General features: G+C 38.9%; 1 protein-coding gene and 1 long non-coding RNA gene across 7 annotated transcripts in view; one reads left to right on the top strand and one right to left on the bottom strand.

Moving 5' to 3' along the window:
• Positions 1 to 4,751: 4,751 nt before the first annotated feature.
• On the bottom strand, positions 4,752 to 11,545 carry TSLP (thymic stromal lymphopoietin). 4 transcript variants are annotated; one of them, XM_016953612.4, is made up of 5 exons: positions 10,174 to 11,545; positions 9,506 to 9,642; positions 8,637 to 8,681; positions 7,923 to 8,057; positions 4,752 to 5,610 (listed from the first exon to the last, which is right to left on the bottom strand). In XM_016953612.4, exons 1-5 carry the CDS (start codon positions 10,247 to 10,249, stop codon positions 5,482 to 5,484), a joined length of 522 nt encoding a protein of 173 aa, XP_016809101.2. In that variant the 5' UTR covers positions 10,250 to 11,545; the 3' UTR covers positions 4,752 to 5,481. The 4 variants fall into 4 exon arrangements, with proteins under 4 accessions (XP_016809101.2, XP_054540500.1, XP_063666607.1 ...); XM_054684525.2 differs by having other exon boundaries at positions 9,821 to 11,540; XM_063810537.1 differs by having other exon boundaries at positions 9,506 to 9,632; positions 10,115 to 11,513.
• A 52-nt stretch (positions 11,546 to 11,597) lies between these two features.
• The window catches only part of LOC107966608 (uncharacterized), a 59,203-nt gene continuing 50,826 nt past the window's right edge, over positions 11,598 to 19,974 (top strand). Inside the window, exons 1-2 of one of the 3 annotated variants that reach the window (XR_010156968.1) lie at positions 11,625 to 11,836; positions 12,923 to 13,004. This is a non-coding gene — a long non-coding RNA (uncharacterized LOC107966608). Of the gene's footprint in view, positions 11,837 to 12,922; positions 13,005 to 19,974 lie in introns of all 3 variants that reach the window. The other 2 variants (XR_010156967.1, XR_008548045.2) reach the window with 2 other exon arrangements.

The raw sequence follows: 19,974 nt of genomic DNA, 5'->3' as shown, positions 1-19,974 counted from the left end.
AATAGATGCAAAATTAAGAAGTGGTAGAATCCATGTTGAGGAGACAACTACAATATCTATTAGTTAGGTAATGAGGATAATTTCCACTTAGTGGAAGGCATTTTTTATTTTAAAATCTCAAACTTTAATCTCAAGTAATAGAAAGTGTGCACTTCAGAATCAGCCAGATGCTACACATACTAGTTGTGCTACAATGGATATTTCACTCACTGAGCCTTTTCTTGCATCTGTAAAATGGGGATAGCACATAGCTCACAGGATTGTTGCAAATATTTCATAAGGTAGTATAAGAAAAATAACTGATAAAACTACTCAGTAAGTGTTGGTTTCATTTATGACAATCCTTGTCTCTACTTCAAGAATAGCGGAGAATGGAAAAGAATCTTCCCACCCTCCTACTTAAACAGAAGCTAACAGGTAGAAATCAATAATTAAGGCCAACCAATGTAAAATTTTTTTCTACTTATATCATGATATTGTTCATGAAATACTATATACGAAGTACAGGAGAAAGGGTTGAAGCGCTCTGGAGAGGAAATCCTAAGAAGAACATGCTGAAGGTCTTTACAATTCCATTGGCTGCTTTTAAGATTTTCTGGTTTTGAGCAATTCGATTATGATGAGCATTAGTGTAGTTTTATCTGTTTCTTGTGCTTCATTGAGCTTCTTGGAACTGTGGGTTTAGAATTTTTTAAAATTTGGAAATTTACCATTGTTTCTTCCTATATTTTTTTCTGTACCTCTTTACTTAAGAGACTTATTAGATGTATATTAGGCACTTGCAGTTGTTTCACAGCTCTCTGATGGTCTTTTCATTTTTAAGTTATTGTTTTCCTTCTGTGTTTTATTTTGGATAGTTTCCCTTGGTATGTCTTCAAGTTTACTCATCTTATTTTTTGCAACATCTAATCTCTCATGATTACCATTCACTGTGCATTTCATTTCACACATTACAGATTTCATATCTAGAAGTTGGACTGGGATTTTCTTTATGTATTCTGTGTCTATATTTAACTTTTTGAACATATTGAATATAGTTACAATAACCATTTTACAATAACCATTTTAATGTCCTTGTCTGCTAATTCTAACTTCGATGTTAGCTCTGAATCAGTTTCACTTTCCCCCCTTATCATGTGTTATATTTTCTCACTTTTTTCATGTCTGATAATCTTTAGTTGTATACAAAATATTGTGAATTTTCCTTTTTGGGTCCTAGGTATTTTTTATTTCTACAGATATTCTTGAAGTTTATTGTAGGATTCAGCTAAGTTACTTGGAAACAGTTTGATTCTTTCAAGTCTTACTTTTAAGATTTCTAATGCGGGATTATTGCAGCAATTAGCCTTGGGCTAATTATTATTAATTACTAAAGTAAGACTATCCTGAGTGCCCTACCCAATGCCTAATGAGTTGTGAGATATTCCAGTCTAGTGGATGAAAATAGGCAATTTTCCTGGCTTTCAGTAAGTAATGGACACTATTCTCTCTAACCTTTCAAGTAATTCATTCCCCAGTGTTGGGTAGTTTTCTCATAGTCATGTGAGTTTTCAGCCATGTGCTGAAAAGTACTCAGCTAAATATTCAAGAGATATACCTACAGGTCTCTGAGCTTCTTTCTCTGTGCACCTCTTACCTGAGGTACTCTGTCTTATGAACTCTGCTATCTTGGTAGAGTTCAAAATTGCTAGGCTGTCAATAACTGTGTGCTTAAACTTTTCAACCTTCTTTCTATTGCCACAAAGCAGTCCTAGACAGAAAACTAAAAATAAAGTTACTGACAGGCTGTGTAACAGTCTTTATTCCTAATCTTTATAATGGTTACAAATAGGCATTCAAATAAGTAAATTTAAAGTATTTTCCTTACCATTTGCCAAGGACTTTATTTTTATAATGTACTTTAATTCTAATAATAACCCTAAAATACATGAAGCATCATCCTTATTTTAGAAATGTAGAACCTGAGACTCAAAAAATTCAATTTGCAATTAACTTTGTATATGAGCTATTATCCTTTGTGTTTAGATATAAATAACTTTTGCATGATAATCATCAGTGAAACTATATTATTTGGTAATCTGTAAATACTGAGTATCAAAAAGTATAGGTGTATTTACAAAGTGCAATGCCAGACAAAAGCCAAGAGATATTCTCAAAGCTACAGCTAGAACAAAAACATTTGAGAAAACCTAGTACTTTTGAATAATAAAAAGGAGAGAATACTAAAAAATCAGATCAGTTTAATGTTATTGTCTGGTATAATTCTCAGAGAGTTGGCTTGTAAGATTTAGAAAGGAATATAATTGAAATGTTTTAAAATTCCCATTTTTAGATAAATTTATTTGATCTGTAGGTTTGATATGGGCTTAGTATGTTTTGACTTCAGTAAAGCATTTGATAAATTTCCCCTCACCTTTATTTTGATATGGATAGAATGAAAAAATTGATATTTGATTCTTAAAAGTTAAAGGAACTTTTTTTTTCTTTTTTAACAAAGAACATTGACAAATAACTTTACCAGCCTATAGATTTGCCTCCTTTGATGGTAAGGAGGGCTTAGTCCTGCCTTGGTCAACACTTTTTCAAAAACTGAATTAAGCAATAGAAAGCCTATGAGGGAGAGTTATGTAATAATAGAACCAAGAGCCAAACTCTCAAGATATCAACATGCTGAGGGGATAGGACAAAAACCGATAAGAAATGGTTAAAAGGAATAAATGTAAAGATCTGTTCTTAGGTTAAAATTATACAAATAATGTGGAGCTATGAAAACAGAAAACTTAAAAATGCAGCAACAGCACTAAAAGTAAACATGCCTTTGTTTGGAATTCATCCACTCCCTCTCGCTCCTCACCTCCACACACTAAAATGACATGCTATGTATGAGAAATATCAAAAGCAAAGAGACCCAGAAAGAGTTTAATAGAGAGCATAGATTACTTGGCAAATAAGATGTGGAAATGTTGTAATGGTAAGGGTATAATGATCAATAAATGGCTCCATTGATTTTTTAGGCATTGGATAAAAATGGTTTCAGTAACAGGAAAGCAAAACTTTATGGATACAAACAAACAAAGAATTATATCCGCTAGACTTTCTTGTTTTTTCTGTTTTTTTGAGAGGGAGTCTGGCTCTGTCGCCCAGGCTGGAGTGCAGTGGCGCAATCTCGGCTCACCGCAAGCTCCGGCTCCCAGGTTCACGCCATTCTCCTGCCTCAGCCTCCCGAGTAGCTGGGACTACAGGTGCCCGCCACCATGCCTGGCTAATTTTTTTTGTATTTTTAGTAGAGACAGGGTTTCACCGTGTTAGCCAGGATGGTCTCGATCTCCTGACCTTGAAATCTGCCCACCTTGGCCTCCCAAAGTGCTGGGATTATAGGCATGAGCCACCGCGCCCGGCCAGCAGTAGACTTTCATACAGCTCTCTTATTCTCTGAATGAAGGAGACAAAAGTGAGAATATAGATTATATAAATAGCATAACTAACAATGTAGTCTCAGTATGTATATAACCAACTTTATATGCTTAAATCACAATTTGCAACTTCCTTTTTATTGACCATGAAACATTGACATAACTGACCGTATACTATACTAGTCCACCAAGAAAGCCTCAATACATTTAAAAAACCAGAGATGTATGATCCACATTGTTACAACATTTGGGAACATTCTTACTAAATTAGTATGATGCAATCTCTTGCCCATTACTTTTAATTGACAGTGTAATTTAAATGACTAATTTTACATTAAGATATCTATGGAATACATAGAATAAAATATATAAATTATATGAATTTTTAAAGATAAAGCAGAAGATTCAAAGAAACTGCACTTAATGGGATGACTTTGAGTTGTCTCCTTTCTCCCTAATCCTCAATTCTTTTAGGGGAATTGGGCCCAAAATTTTGTGAAAAATTATGTGTATTTATTTTCATAGTTCAGTAAAATCTAGTCAGTGAATCCCTACTAAAATGGAGTTAATAGACAAAGAAATTTCTCTTACAATAGCATTTAAGGGCTTGGGTCAGGTCTTCAGAGGAAGATTTTTAGAAAGCAGGCATGTCTTGATTTTCCTCAGGACAAAAGAAACTGCCTATTCAGCTACACCCTGAGCTTCTCTGGACAAAGGCTGAGTCTTACCTACTTTTCTATCCCCATTGTTTGGCTGAAGGCTTGTTCCACAGTAAGTGCTCTTTAAATGTGGACTGGACATATAATGTAAGCTTCCTCTTACCTGTTGGCAAGTAAGATGGATTTAAGGACATTGAACTTCCCCACTTCTGTCATGGTTTAGCCCCAACTAACCCTCAGGGAGTAATTAGAGGAACATGTCTACTCCTAGGAAAAATCAGTGCATTCCCACGTGCAGTGGGTTGCCCTTCCCACTGGTGTTTATAGGGTTCTGAGTGGAAATTGAGTGAGAGGGTGCCTGCGGCTCTAGCTTGCAGCGGGAATTCAAGAATCGATTTGACATCCCCTGTTCACTTTTTCCTACTTTGTTTCTTCCAGGTGTGAGGAAAGTTCAAGAGGGGAAAAAATAAAACACTAGTGACATAATTTAAGAAAAGGATGATTGCAATGCATCCTGAAGCTGCCTATCTCCAAATATTCTCTCCTATAGGCAGGGCCAACAGGTATAAAGGGGAGCAGTCAGTGGGCTCTAAGGATGAGTGGAGGTAAAAACCTGAAGGAAGATAATGTCCCTTAGAAAAGTATGTGTGCAAATTGTCTAACTAGATTTGAGAGATGATTCATAAGAAACAAATTTGAGAATTATTTTATTAAGAAATATATAGTGTCAATTACAAAGGAACATGTACATTTTCAAAAGTGTTCACAAAATAAATTAAAGTAGATTCTATAATTTATATGTATATTTATAGTAGCTGTAACAAAGGTACTTCTCAGGATCTACTTGTATATACCACTCTTGTCTGTTAGATAATATTTAAAACTTGGCTTAGAATACTTTCACAATATTTTGCTTGAAAATTATTTCAAATTGCTTCACTATATTTACAACTATTTGTGAAACCCCATTTGCTTTCACTTTCTTCTCTTGTAAATTTTTAGTTTAACACAAGAAGTGTCATTACATGTAGAAGGAATATCTGTCTTTTAAATGTAAGTTTAGGTGCTATCATTGAGTTCAATATTTTTACTTTTTCAGGGAAAAGAGTTCTCCTGCTGCACTTTTGGATTTTCCTCTTGAGCAATGCTTATGCAACTACAGCTGAGAATTACTGCCATGAAGTCAGTCATCGATGTTATGGAAGCTTCCCTCAACATTTGAGGAGTAGTACTTCCCCTGCATTATAAACTTACACAATAAAAACTTACAAAAATAAGTTAAGAAACTCTTCTGTAATTAAAAGATAACTATCTGTGGTCTTCTTTGTCACAGTTAGAGTTAATGTTTCATCTACTTAATAAAGATGATTTATTTTGGTGCTGTGAAATATGACCATAATAAAGATGGTTTACTGTTGTTTCAGTAAAGGTCGATTGAAGCGACGCCACAATCCTTGTAATTGTGACACTTGTTCCAGACATTTATTGGTTGTGACTTTCCTTTTTCTCCTCTTCTTCATTGCCTGAGTAGCATTTATCTGCAGAATATAAGAATCAATAGTCAAAATTACTTTTCACTATCTTTAGTAACTGTTGAGAGCAGGTTTAATTGCCTTCTCTATGCAAATCCATCTTTCAGTGTGTCTCCAAAGCACCTGCTTACTATGTGCTAGCATGTGCCTTTTCCAGGGGAATGCCTTCCTGTTTCTGTACCCACCTACTTTTGCTTCAAGGCCCAGCACCACCTCCTTCAAAAAGCCTCCACTAATTGCTCAGACCTTGCTTTTGGAAACTCTTCCAGTGCTTAAGAGTGTGTGTCATTTAACTTGGCTCTCACTTAACATGCTTTTCTTTATATTGCATCATAGGTATTCCCCATAGCACTGAATACAGTGTCTTAATCATAGGAAACACTGAATATTTGTTGAGTGATTAAGTAAATGAATAAATTGCTGATTTCAAGACCTCCCTGACAAGATCACAAGTTCCTCATGGGCAAGAGCTATCTTATACCTGTTTATAGACATCATTCAATAAACCTAGTCTATTTTTTGGACCCAAAATGCATGCTCCTGCTCCCCATCCTTCCCCCTCCCCTGCCCCATTGTCTAGATGTGTCACAGACATCTGAGGGCTTATTTTAAAGAGGAGTGCAGTATATACCTTTATCTGAATTACCTTTGAGTAGTACACTGGGCCTCCTAGACACATGGTATGCAAATTAATAAAGTCACAGGGTTATTAAGCACAAATCTTAAAAAAATCTGCAAAATCATTATTATTAGTCTTAGACTCTCCATTTGGGCTTGGGAGGGACTGAAATAAATTTCTCCAAACTCTCCCTTTCTCACATGCTGTCCAAGAACTTGATCTAGCTTTTTGTTTGTGCTCTTATTTAAATGAATTTTATTGTAGCCATCTGCAGATTTGCCAGGGTCTCCTTCATAAGAAGGCATGAAGCCAAATAGGTTTCCCATATGGCTGTCTGGTATTGAGTTTCTAATTCAAGCTCAACCCAGATCAGCCCTATGGCTTCAATCCTCAACCTCTAGAAAGTGACAGTTTTGGCCGGGCATGGTGGCTCATGCTTGTAATTCCAGCACTTTGGGAGGCCGAGGCAGGCAGATCACAAGGTCAGGAATTCGAGACCAGCCTGGCCAATATGGTGAAACCTCGTCTCTACTAAAAATACAAAAGTTAGCCAGGCGTGGTGGTGGGCACCTGTAGTTCCAGCTACTCGGGAGGCTGAGGCTTGAACCCAGGAGATGGAGGTTGCAGTGAGCTGAGATTGTGCCACTGCATTCCAGCCTGGGTAACAGAGCGAGATTCTGTCTCAAAAAAAAAAAAAAAAAAAAAAAAAAAAAAAAAGGGACAGTCGTGTCCATCTACCTAGATTGTAGACATATAAAGTCCACTAGGCTAATAAGGAGCAATCAAACATATCTGCACTTGTCTCTCTCTGTTCCTTAAACTTGTCACCATGAAGATAAATCCTCTACTTGCTGACTGAAATAAATATTGAGTGCCTGTTATGTGCCAGGCACTGTTCCAACTGCATTTACATGTGTTGACTAATTTAATCCTCAGAAACAACCTGTATAAGACTAACTGATATGATACTTACTTTACCCATGAAGCTACAGTACACGGAGGCTAAGTAATTTAACTAAGTCTTCACAGAAGTTATAGGGCCAGGATTCAAAGTCAGGCAGGTTGTCTCCAGAGTTCCTATGCCTAACTTTCCACTACACTATCTCCATATTTAATGCTACACGAGCATTCAAATGCAGATAACTACATGTGCAAAAATATGTAAAGAGACAGCAATAGCGCCCACACAAGCAATTAAGCAAACATAGGATAGAGATTTTATGTATAATGTAATTACACATTTAGCAAATAAGCACACAATAATTAAGTGATAAGAACAAGAGGTGTTGCTCAAACTTTGGACTGGACAAGAATCTTTTAAGGAGCCCCAAAATCTGAGATTTTAATGTTGAAGGTCTGGGTTGAGTACCTGGGAATTGGCATTTTTAACAGCCATACTCTTATGCTCCAGCAATCAAAACATTCTGATATAGAAGGCTCACTCATCATAGCTTGAAACATTGCCCTAAGGTTTAGAACCATAATTCAGCCAAAACAGTATCAGAACCGTAGAAATAGGTGAGTTTGATTCCGGGTATCAACGTGGGTCTAACTGACATCCTACCACTTTTACCCGGCTCGTTTGCTCTTCGAAAGATAAAACCTAAATAAAAATAAGAGAACGACTTCTGCACCAAAGCCCCAGTTTAATTTGAGGTTAGCCCCAAGGTACAGCAAGCGTCTGAGGCTTCGGGCTTACCTGAGTTTCCGAATAGCCTGGGCACCAGATAGCTAAGGCAGCCTTAGTTTTCATGGCGAACATTTCTTTGGCGAGCGACGCGCAGCCGGCGGTGGGATTGAAGGTTAGGCTCTGGATTTCAGTAAGGCAATGTGGCTGCTCATAGGCGGCAAAGTTTACGAGAAAAGGAGAAAACACCAGAGAGAGAAAGAGTTGGTGAGAATTGAGTGAAAGGGGAGGGGAGGAAGGTCAGGGAGGAGCGAGGAACACAACAAGTCGAGAGTCAGAGAGAAGAGGTTACGGTTGAGTAGAGCAAGGAAGAACCAACCGCGCGGGAGCAGGGGCGTGGCGAGGGTGGCGGAGGGCACTCGTCGCGAAAAGACTGTCACCCACGCTCGCTCCTCCCAAGTCTCCAGGGGGCGGAGGCTGCCAAAATTCCGAGCCCGAGCGCGGAGGCGCCGGACCCCAGCAGGTGGTGCCCCTGACAACGTTCCCTCGTCCCAGTTCCCAATTTGCCTTTCCTCCGGATAGAGACTTCCTCTCCCTAAATTGGAACAGAAGTGTTGTCCCAAGCTAGGCGCAGCCCCGCGCTGACAGCCCAGATGTCCCCTTTCCCCCGGCGGCGGCGTCCCGGAGCCCAGGCACCTCTCGGGGTTCTGCACACAGCAGGATACTCCCTCTCCAAAATGCCTGGCGTCTCCCTGGTGAAAGCCAGCAGCACTGAACTCTACTCACCCGATTGCTACAAGAGACGGTGTTGTTGAACTCGGTACTTTTGGTCTGGAAGAAAGAAAAACAGGACAAAGAGGGTACAGACTTTTAAGTCCACAAGGAAAATCATCCCTCCACCCTTTGCTCCCAGGCTTTAAAGTTGCCCTGAAAACAGTTTCCACTCAGGTCCTGTTTCCTGTGTCATTGACAAGGCAGTGAAAATAGTCTTTAGATAGTGCTGGTTAGTGCTTGAAACCACACCAAAAGGTTCAGGTCTCAGAGGGCGACCTCCCCCCTCCCTTCCCTCAAGCCACAACTGCACATAGCACTATGCTTGTGAGTAATAATGCCATTCTTTGGATGTCCGCATCTGTACTGTGGCCATTCATGAATGCAAACTCTGTCTAGAAATTAGGTTAATCAGGAAAATGATTACTACTGTATGTTAAAAAAAATTCCAAGTACACCATATTCTGTAATAAATAGCATCCTGAAACATCTAAAACACTGGAGAGACCTGGAGCACAGCATCAATCCTTACAGTTTAGCTCATGAGAATTATCTCTCTTTTACTCCTCTTTCTTAAGCTCTTACCTCCTGCTGTTTACAGCATAGTCAGAGCAACACTTTAGCAAAGGATAGACATCCTTCGACGCATAACGCGCTATCAATACCTGCTCCTCATCAACATCTGCACACTTAGAATGTGCCAATTTCTAGATGATCATTTTAGATTAGATATTTGAATATCACTTGTAAGAATTCTTGACAAAATGTGGGGCCATGATTTTTTCTAAATTATTTTTCTTTCCTACAAAGTTAAATTGTAGAGTGTGTGTATGCCGACTCCTCTGATGAAAATACATTTGTTTTAAAAAAGTTTCTTCACTTACCCCACTCATATATGTAATCAGGTCTTTAGAAATAGTACTGAGATAGGCTGCTTTAATCTTCTCAAAGTCACAGTTAGTGAAGTCGTAAGTTAACACCAGCCCTACAAGTTGTAAGATGAAGATTTTCCTGAAAGAAACTGACAGAACATATAGTAAGGCAAAAGGGAACATACGTGGAAACCCAATTCCACCCCAGTTTCACACTAAACTCTTCCCACCACGAGTGTAAGAGATCTGTAAGGCCTGCCTTAGGGGCCACTGCTCAAGCACCAGGTTTTGCCTCTCATTGCCAGTCCACAGGAAGCCCTTATTCACCCATGCTGTTGCCTTAAGTTGGAGTCTCCCTGATGCTCCAGAGCTTTCTGGCTGCACTATATAACACCTAAACGCCTACGGGCTCTTTTCTCCTAGGCCAATGATTTTCTACCATGTCATTCTCTTCCTTTATAGAATTCTGAATTGATGATGTGAAAGGAAAAAAAAAAAAGGAGTAGCTAAATCTATGGAATTTTAACATCAGTAAAGTCATCAGGAATTTCCCTCATCTTCCTCCTTTTTGCTTTGCCCTAAACACTTCATAAGTGTGAATGTCCTTTAAGAAACGGATACCAGTGTCTTTCTCCTACAGGGCATTTCCGTGACCAATCCTTTCTATTTGGGAGAAACACCTTCTGAAACCAGCAGCCACTGTAAGGATTTGGAGTCCTTGCATATGTCCCATGCATTCTGAACATCTTTGAGCATTTCCTGTGGCCACTTTCAACTAGTGCTTTCCCTTCTCCTTGGCTAGTAAGAAACTGTGCTTGCTTATGGGATGCTTTGGAGGGTGGGGTGCAGTCTCAGTCTTCAACAGCACTTCCATGTGAAAGCATTAAATGTGCAACCGTGACCAGAACCTTAGGGGCAGGAACGATAAGAGGTTGAAATAAGTGGGGAAAGATCTGATGTGGCTTGTTCTCAAAAACCCTACTTTTCAAATTTCCCATATCAATTTCAGGAAAAGCGCCTACTCTTGGTGACTAGGGGCACCTTAGGGGCTGAAGAGTCCTCTAGCACTTTCTAGCAGGTGTCAAGAACTTTTAAAACCACAAATTCCAGCGCCCAGCCACCTTCACAGTCCCACTCTTAAGGCCAGCGACACAAGAAGCGGAGCCAGACCGCGCTGCTGGGTGCCCAGCGGCGACCGCACGGAGAGGATGCTGTCCTGAGCTCAGCTCTCCCGGAGGCGGCGCACGCTTTAGTGCGCTCTGCCTCGCAGAGGCTTAGCACCGCGCAGCGTAGACTGGAAAACGTCTGTCACCTGGGGCCTCAGCCCGGGCACCAGTTTTAGAGACAGGAGAAGCATCGAGATGGCGGGCTCAGATTTTTACTAGCAAACTCTTGTTGATCCAGAAAAGAGTGCTTAAAAGCACAGCAAAGTGAGTCAGGGAGAGTGCCCTAGAGGATGTCTGTCTAGCAGTCTTCCGAGTTCCAGCAACACCAATGGAGGGTTGAAGGGAGGGAAAGGCCGACACCGATCAGGTTGCTGAGATGAACCCCCTGCTCCTCCCTGGCTTGGCTCATGCGGCCCTGGGCCCTCTCTACACCCAGGTCCCCTCTCTCTCTCTTTCCCTTCCGCTCCCCCGTCCATCGCATCCCCCACCCCCGCCCCCCGCCCTCGCGTGTCGGAGCCTGCATCGCTCCCGTCCTTGGGAACTTCCTAGGAGTCATCGCTCGGAGAAAGGAGGTTGGACGCCGTGTGTGAGTCCCAGCAAATGTCACAGGCCATGCGGTGCCTGGGGAAAAGAGCAAGGAATGTCGAGGGATTCGGGAAAAGAGTAGGGGACAAACTGGAGCCAGAGTTGAACTCTTCTTCATAGAAGGCACTCGAGAGGGTCAGAAAACCTCTGATTCACCGCTGACTTCAAAAATGGCTCTTTTCTGGAATTCTTCATGTGTTGTACTCGAGTCACCACAGCATTCTTTGAAAAAAAAGTCCACTCTTCCCCCATCACCAACTTCTCAGGGTATTGTGGGATGATGCCAAAACCTGATTAATCTATTGTGACATCAGAGATTATTCTGGTCGGCAGCTGGACATTATTACATAGGCAGACAGGAGCTAAACTTAGATTTCTTCACTGGGCTGGGATAGCTCCAAGAGACAAAGGAAAGGGCATGGTGGCTGCTTCTGTCACCCTCACCTGACATGCCTTCCCCTCTAGTGGCTTGCTGTAGGGCCAGAGAGTGTGAGTGCCCACTAGAACCTTCGGCTTCATCTCTTGATTGCTGATGGGGGCAAGAACAACAGAAAGCAGCCTGCACTGAGCTTCGACTTGCATTCTTCTGGAGGTATAACCAGGCTGCCTCCCTTTTTTTGTTTCCTCTTTTAAAAACCCCTTGTGTCTATGATATATGTAGAGTCTTTGTTCAGATGAGGTAGGCAGGGTATCTCTTTCTAAGGCATCCCAGGTGTCTCTTTGTCTGTTAAAACATTGCTAAACACTTGTTCGTGTTGCCCCCAATTTCCTTATCTGTAATTATGTGACCTCTTAGATCACCTGGATTATATTACTTGTCTGCTCAAAAAGTTATGGCAAAACAACCTACTCAAGGTTGTTTTGAGATTACAATTATCCCTCCTGCGTTGGCTCCAAGCTGTCTTTCCAGCCCTATTTCCTTCATTTTCCTAGGCTTCCAGCAAACAGTATCTGAAGGTAATATGCGCTAAACATGCTCTGAGCTTTTTTCTTCCCAATCGGAGATGTTAGATTTTCATGTCTTGCCATGTTCATCTTATTTGATGTCTCCAAAAGTGGTCTCCTACCAGGATGTGACCTCATTATCCTGTAAGCCATATCTATTTTGGACTTCTTTCTATGGCTTCTATAGATTACTTAACATTTCAATAATGTTTTTCAACCTTATCTCTCTATTAGATTGCGAGTTCTTTAAAAGTAGGTAATGTTTTATAGCAGTTCATTTGTTCACTATTTACCTTTCCAGTAGCATTTGAAGTGATTTGCAATAAATACATTGGTGTCAAAAGGTAAAAAAACAGTCAAGGTGAGACAAGAGAATGGAGCAAAGGAATAAGGCGGTTAGAATCAGGTGCAGGGAAGGCTATAGAAAAGCATTACTAAAAACTGGAGAATTATAACAATTGATCTCAAAAGTGAGTTTTGAGCTTCTAAACTGCCACTACAAGGGGTAGACTATGACAAGCTCTACCACACACAAATTCATCATGAAAGCCAGTTTTTCTTAAGCTTATGGTCATCATCATAACCACAATAGGGCTGTCTTCTGTACTACATGTAATAGATATTCAATGAATTCTCAATGTGCTTAAGCATATTAACCTTCTATGAAGATCATTGTCAGGAAGCAAATTCTTTTCCATTGAAAGAACCTCTCTATAAATACTTCTTTTTCTAGCTCTTTGCTGCTGTCTTCCTGGAATCTGCTTATGTCTCACCTGGGGCAACAATTCAGACCGGGCCATCTGTGAAAATTCAGGGTGAGCTGAAAAGCTTCCTGTTTTCCTTCTCTTTTCATTTGTCCAAATGATGAAGGAGTGAACAGTATCTGCATACGTAGTTTGGGAAATCCTAGGTTAGGTCAAGAATGGTGTGTCTTCCATATGGAAATAGAAGTGAGATCATTTGTAACACTCTGTGATTACTCAGGAAGCTTAGGCAATACTCTTACCCATGTGATGGACCAGAAAATGATCCATGACATAGCTCTCTTTTCTCCTACCCTCACTAAAAAGATAAATCATTCATTAATTTTCTTAATACTTTTATTTCTTGTTTTAATAATGCTTCTCACTGTTTCTTTCATTTCGTTATTGTTTCCCACTCCTTCTTTTATTCCCTTATTCTTTCCCTCCTTCTTTTTAAATTTATGTCTTTCCTCCTCTTCCTTGAATTGTCCTGAATATTTAAAGTAGCCTAGAACTCATGCAAAACTCAGTTTGGATTTGAAAAATAGTTGCCAAAAGGAGATTGGTATTTTTTTTTACCTTATTCAATAATATAATTATGGGATTTTTAAAAATGGAAGGGATATCAGAGAGGTTATTGATGAGATGGGGGAGATCTGTCTCTTTGGATTAAGAAAAGTCAATGACACAGCTTAAGCTTGGTAATGATTTAGAAAGGGTGTAATAATGGAGTTTCCCTAGCAGAAGGGTGTTCTTTGGTCTTGAAAGTAAAGTGTATTGCTCTGGATCCTCCAGGACATAAGTCATAAAATCATTCTACTTCTTGGTTTTCATATGCTCATATAAAAGAGAGTGTCACACATTCAGAGGTGGACATTGTTTCTTTTTTTCATATTCTACCTTAATTGTTTATAGCCAAGCATGGTATTTATGTAAGGAGAAGTGGCTAGTGTTCACCTCTGAAAGTGATATTTATTTTGCCTGTTTCCTTTGCATTTTATGTTTATACTCATGCAGATTTGCTGTTGGTCTGAATCATTGATGTGGTTCACCAGACTCCATAGTTCTCCTAAGATCTCTTGGGAACATTTGTGGACCAGAAAGTGGGTGAAGGAGTTTCCTATGACAAATGTGAAAAACAACTTTTTTATTTCATTATATTCCCAGGCTGATGATACCTGCATAATCAGCCCATGGCTGTGAAATGTTCCCAGATCTTTTTGAAATGGAGAGTGAGGAGACTAAATATATTCATGTAAACCTCATGCTTACGTTCATTGCTCTGTGAAGAAACAGTCTTACTCCCAGCCGGTGGGGGTAAAACAAGTTCTTGCTTACTTTACTGTTTTTCTACAACATAACAGGACATGAATAGGGAGAAGGTTGTTCAAGAAGAATATAGGAGTTGAGCTTTCTTAGAATGCTTCAAAAAAAGTTTTGGAAGAAGTCAGAGCTAAAAGATAGTTTCAGTTCTGGATACTCTGCAAGGATATTTACTATGCTGGATATCTTCTAATTTCCCCTTTAGGTCTAATCTCTGTCCTTCCCTATGTGGCTTTATGCCTTGGAAGCAGACCCATAAGGACTGCATCCACAGGCTCCCCTGACCTCCAGCTTCTGGTTGGGTTCACCTAATGTGAGATATTGGCAAGAGATCAGAAAGTAGTAAGACAGTGAAGTTCGGATTTTAATTCACCCACTCTCCAGCTGTTGGCTCACTGTAGATTGGATGCTTTCCTTTATAGAGGGCCACAGTTCCTGTTTGTTAAACTTTTCATCTTGCTGCCTGCCAGGTTCTGGTAACTGTTTCCTCCCTTTGTCCTTGTAGGGGTAGAGGTGATAACAGCTCCTTATTTTTGCTAGCCTGGGATACACCACTATTGCAAAAGTTATGGTTTGGCTGTCCTAGACCCAGTTTATACCCATTGTCCTGAAATAATTTATTAATAAAGCTTCCTTTCACCCTCAAAAGTGGCACCATTCCTAAAACAACAACTCAAAGTACTGTGAAAAAAAAGTGGCACAGTTTCAACAATAAATTATATGATTAGTCTTGATTTTCCAGCTTATGTCCTTTGTAAAGAGTCTCCTTAGTAAACTTTCCCACAATTACCCAGTTTGAGCATGCTCCTTGTTTCCTGTGGGTCCCTGACTGATGCAGTCATTCACAGGAGTCAGTAGGATGTCGTCACATGCAGCCATCAGGTAACATTCCTTTCCTAATCTTTTATGTCTGCCTTGTGGCATCATACCAGTTCTATAACTCTTGCGCAGGAAACCGTGGCTCTTAATGTTTCATTAAATTCTGTTAGAAAAAAAGCTTCTAGCTGTGAAAGATGAGTTATAAAAAATTCTGCCATTTTCTTTGTTTTCCTCTCTTCCTAGTAATATTGCCAACCAGGATTTGCAAGCAATCTATTCACCTACTGGACTCTATTGTGTAATTTGCTTCATAGTTTAGACACATTGTTTATGTATAAAAAGATCTTTTACACAGTAACCATTATGTGAGTCAAGGGGTAGCCCTCAGCTTATTTCTCATCTGGAGTGTTTGAGGCCCTGCAGGTGTCTCCTCTTTTGTGAGTCCCACTCTTCTCAGTAATAATCTCTGGGTTAAGCAATCACCCCAAGTGTATTTCCTCTCTTAAACAAAGCAAGTCCCTAATAATCATTTTGTTTGTCTCATCGAGGTCTAATTTCTTCCCATACAGCCATTCGGCGCTTCTGAGAAAAAGCTGCCTGACAATTCCAGACACATGTGGGGGTGGAGGGAGGAAGAAACAGAAAAGGAGACTCTAGAAAGTTCAGAAGAGGATAAATGGATAGCAAAGAATTGGGATCTATGAGTTTGGCCTGAGGACTGTCTTCATGTGGGTATATCACCTAGAAAAGATTTTCAGAGATTAGAGCAGGGGGTTAGCAAACTGCAGCCTGTAGGCTAAATTCTATTATTTTGTTTGTTTGTGTTTTTGAGACAGATCTTGCTCTGTTGCCCAGGCTGGAGTGCAGTGGCACAATCTCAGTTCACTGCAGCCTCTGTCTTTCAGGTTCAAGAGATTCTTGTGCCTTAACCTCCTGAGCACCTGGGATTACAGGTCCACGCCACCATGCTGGGTTAATTTTTGTAATTTTAGTAGAGATGGGGTTTCACCATATTGGCCAGGCTGGTCTTGAACTCCTGGCCTCAAGTGATTGTCCTGCCTCAGCCTCCCAAAGTGCTGGGATTACAGGCGTGAGCCACCGCGCCCAGCATATGTAGGCTAAATTCTGCTTACCTATCTGCTTTTGTAAATAATGTTTTATTGAAATACATCCAAACCCACCCTTCTTTTATTACAGTATTGTCTTTGGCTGCTTTTGTGCTGCAAGGACAGAGTTAAGCAGTTGTGACAGAAACCATCTGGCCTGCAAAGCCTAAAATATTTATTATTTCATCTTTCACAGAAAAAGTTTACAGATCTCTGCTCTAGGAAATTATACCACTCAGCCTTATGTTAGGTTTGGTTTTGACTCTCTTGTAGTGTTTACAAGACTTTTACCAAAAAAGTTTATCAACAGTATGTAAGGGTCCCACAGTGTGGCCCCAAACCTGCAATTTCTCCAATATAGTCATTCAGTCAAACAGAATTCCGCCTCCCATTTTGTTCTGACTTATAGCTCTTGTTCCTCAACATTTGTAGTATGAACTCATAACTCATATCGAGTACCTCCTAAGAATATTAATTATACTCCTAAGTTCCCAAGTCTTTCCTCATGTGCTCCTAACAGTTCTAAAGGCTCAAATCCCCTTTAAAGAACAGTTATTCCAAAAATGCATTTGAAAAGAAGATAAGCATTTAAAACAAAGATATTTAATAAATATTTCCTACTTTGCGATTTTACAAAACCTGGAAAGAAACTCAATGACTTCTTACCTCAGAGAGTATAGGCTACTCTCACTGGTTGGAAAGAAGAGATTTATAAAACTGTAGTGTGGGTGTTATTCCTATTAAAAGGATGTGCTAATTTATAGCTCCATTGTTGTTTAATTCAACGAAGAATGCCTGCTTTCCCCCAAACCCCCAAACTTCTCTGATACAATGAATTGCATTACCTTTTCCATGTAATTTTGTATTTTTGTAGTTAGAGCTTTTTTGTTGGTTACTCTTCTTGAAAGGATTTCTTATAGAGAACAATCGTTTTGTAATGATCTTGATAATTTCCAATCCATGCATTTGAATTCCTATTATGATGTTTATATCTGCATTTGTATCTGTGTTTAGGACCTAGCACATTGCCTACACTCATTATATCTTAATGTAAGTCAATTATATTTAATATTTATTGAACAACTATTAGTTGCAGTGGAATAAATCTGAAGATTCAGATAATGTCCTATAATATTTTGTTTTATAAATAAATGATTTTAAAAGAGCCATGAGAATTAATAATTAAAACAATATAGTAGGTTAGTGAGTAGTCAATTAGTACAAAGATTAGGAGATGAGAGCATTTCATGCTGACTTTGACCCAGGGCAATGTGCTTACACGGTCTGTTTTGTTTGTATTCCTCATTGGCATGATTTAAAGAGGAGTTAGAATAAACAAAAGCCTTTGAGCATTTGGGGAGAGAACCAATTTTATATTTTATGAGTTAAAATGCAAAACACTGAGCATAGTGTTTTGCTTTTTATTTTCAGATAGACAGAACTGCCTACCACTAGGTGTCTCAGTGGAAGTGTGCAGCATCGTGTACACCTGAGAAACAGTGTTCCTGAGCAATTATGTAATGAGCAGCCTTGGGCATTTGTATCTTCCTTTGCAAAGGGTTTGGAGTGACAATCTTCACGAGTCATTATTTTTCCGTTGCAGAGTGAGGCTAGGTGACTTATTCTGCTCAGGCTGCTATAGCAAAATACCATAAATGGGGTGTCTTAAACAACAGATATTTATTTCTTACAGTTCTGAATGCTGGAAGTCCAAGGTCAAGGCAGACTCCACTTAGTCCTGGTGAAGGCTCTCTTCCTGGCTTGCAGATGGCCTTAGTTTTGCTTTATCCTCACATGATGGAGAGAGAGATCATCTCTCTGGTGTCTCTTCTTAATTTCATCATGAAGGCTTCACTCTTAGGACCTAATTACTTCCCAAAGGCCCCACCTCCAAATACGTTCACATAAGAGATTAGGGCTTCAACATTTGAATTTTGGTGGAACATAAACATTCAGTCCATAACATTCATATCTATCTGACTTGATGAGGGAAATAATTGCCTTAACTGAACCCTAGGGACCAGACCCTGGAGGCCAGGAAAATGGTCTCCATCATAGATAGAAAATACATATTTATTGATGGCTGATTAAAACATGAGCTAGATAACATCATTTGATGTATGGTTAAATTATCTTTATTTTTTTAGGCAATGGAAACTATTTTAAAGATACAGAAAATTGTAGCATTATAAAACGTCCACATCCCCTTTAATAAACTCCAACAGTTTTAACATTTGTTTTTAACAGAGTCTCACTCTCTCACACAGGCTGGAGTGCAGTGGTACAATCATAGCTTACTGCAACCTCAAACTCCTGGATTCAAGGGATCTTCCTGCCTAACCTCCTGAGTAGCTAGGATTACAGGCACAGAATACCATTGCAAGCTAATTTTTAAAAAAAAATATTTTGTAGTGGTAGAGTCTCACTATATTGCCCAGGCTGGTCTAGAGCTCCTGGCTTCAAGTGATCCACCCACTTTGACCCTCCAAAGTGTTGGGATTACAGGTGTGAACAATTATGGCCAGGCTGCTTCACATTTTTTTTTTATAGAAAATATAACATTACAGATGCAATGGACCATGGATTAGCTAATCATATTAAATCAATGTTTAATTTTCTGATTTTGGTCATTGAATCATTGTTATCATTTAGAGATAAAGTATTTTTTTTTTTGGTCTGTGTGGATAGAGACAGAGAGAGAGAGAGAGAGGGAGGAAAGAAAGAGGGAAGAGAGAGAGATGAAAAATATATTAAAACATAGGTAAAGGATGGATGAAAGTTATTTGTTCTTGTCTTTTAACTATTTTTCAAGCTTGAAATTATATGAAAATGACAACCCTACAAAAGAGTTACAGAACAGTTGAAGGCTCTGTGTATCATTGCATAATCCTATTATTACTACTCCTTTCCAAAGTTAATTGCTACTCTGAATTTGGTGTTTATCAGTACCATGTATGTCTCTGTAATTTTATTTTTAGAAATATGTGCTTGAAAACAATATGGTTTAAAAAAGTTTATATAAGTGCTATCCTTTATTCTTCCAGAGATATTATATACATATGTATACATGTATGCATATACATACATAGGTTTACATATCCAGAAAATTTTATACATATCTATTTACTTACTATTTTCACAAAAATGATAACATTGTTACATACTATTGAGTTCTTTTTTCTTCAAATAGTATCTTAGATACTGCTCCATATTATTTTATCAAGAGCTTCTTAAGAATTTTTAGCGATTTATAGTTTCCTTTGTTTAAAATATATCAAAATTTAACTTTCTTGTTTTTATAAAATTATTTTTAATCTTTGCTATTCTAAATGATGCTTCAGTGAATAACCTTGTTCACTCATCATTTAGTACATTTTATCCAAGTGTGAATTATCTGTAACATAAATTCTTACAAGTAAAATTTCTAGGTTAAAAGGTATGTTCATTTTTAACTTGGATAGATATTATCTATCTACCTATCATCTGACTATATAATATCTATTTATAGAAATACCAGTAAAATTGTCTAATATCATGAAAATGTCAGTTCCCTGTCAACATAAGATGTTATCAAACTTACTGGTTTTGCCAAACTGATGAGTAAAACTTATGTGTCAGTGTTGTTGTAATTTGACTTTATTTTGTTATGAGTCAAGTTGACTTTTTTGTGGCAGTTACTTTAGAGTTTATAGTAAATATCTTTAGTTTATATATGCATAAGGACAACTTGTATTTCTTTTTATGTGAACTGTCTGCTTAAATGCTTTGCTGGATGTTCTAAAGCAAGCTTGTTC

The sequence above is a fragment of the Pan troglodytes genome, chromosome 4, assembly GCF_028858775.2.
Source record: "Pan troglodytes isolate AG18354 chromosome 4, NHGRI_mPanTro3-v2.0_pri, whole genome shotgun sequence".
NCBI lineage: Eukaryota > Metazoa > Chordata > Mammalia > Primates > Hominidae > Pan > Pan troglodytes.
The sequence above is the reverse complement of the archived record's forward strand: the minus strand, read 5'-3'. Positions and strand labels throughout refer to the sequence as shown.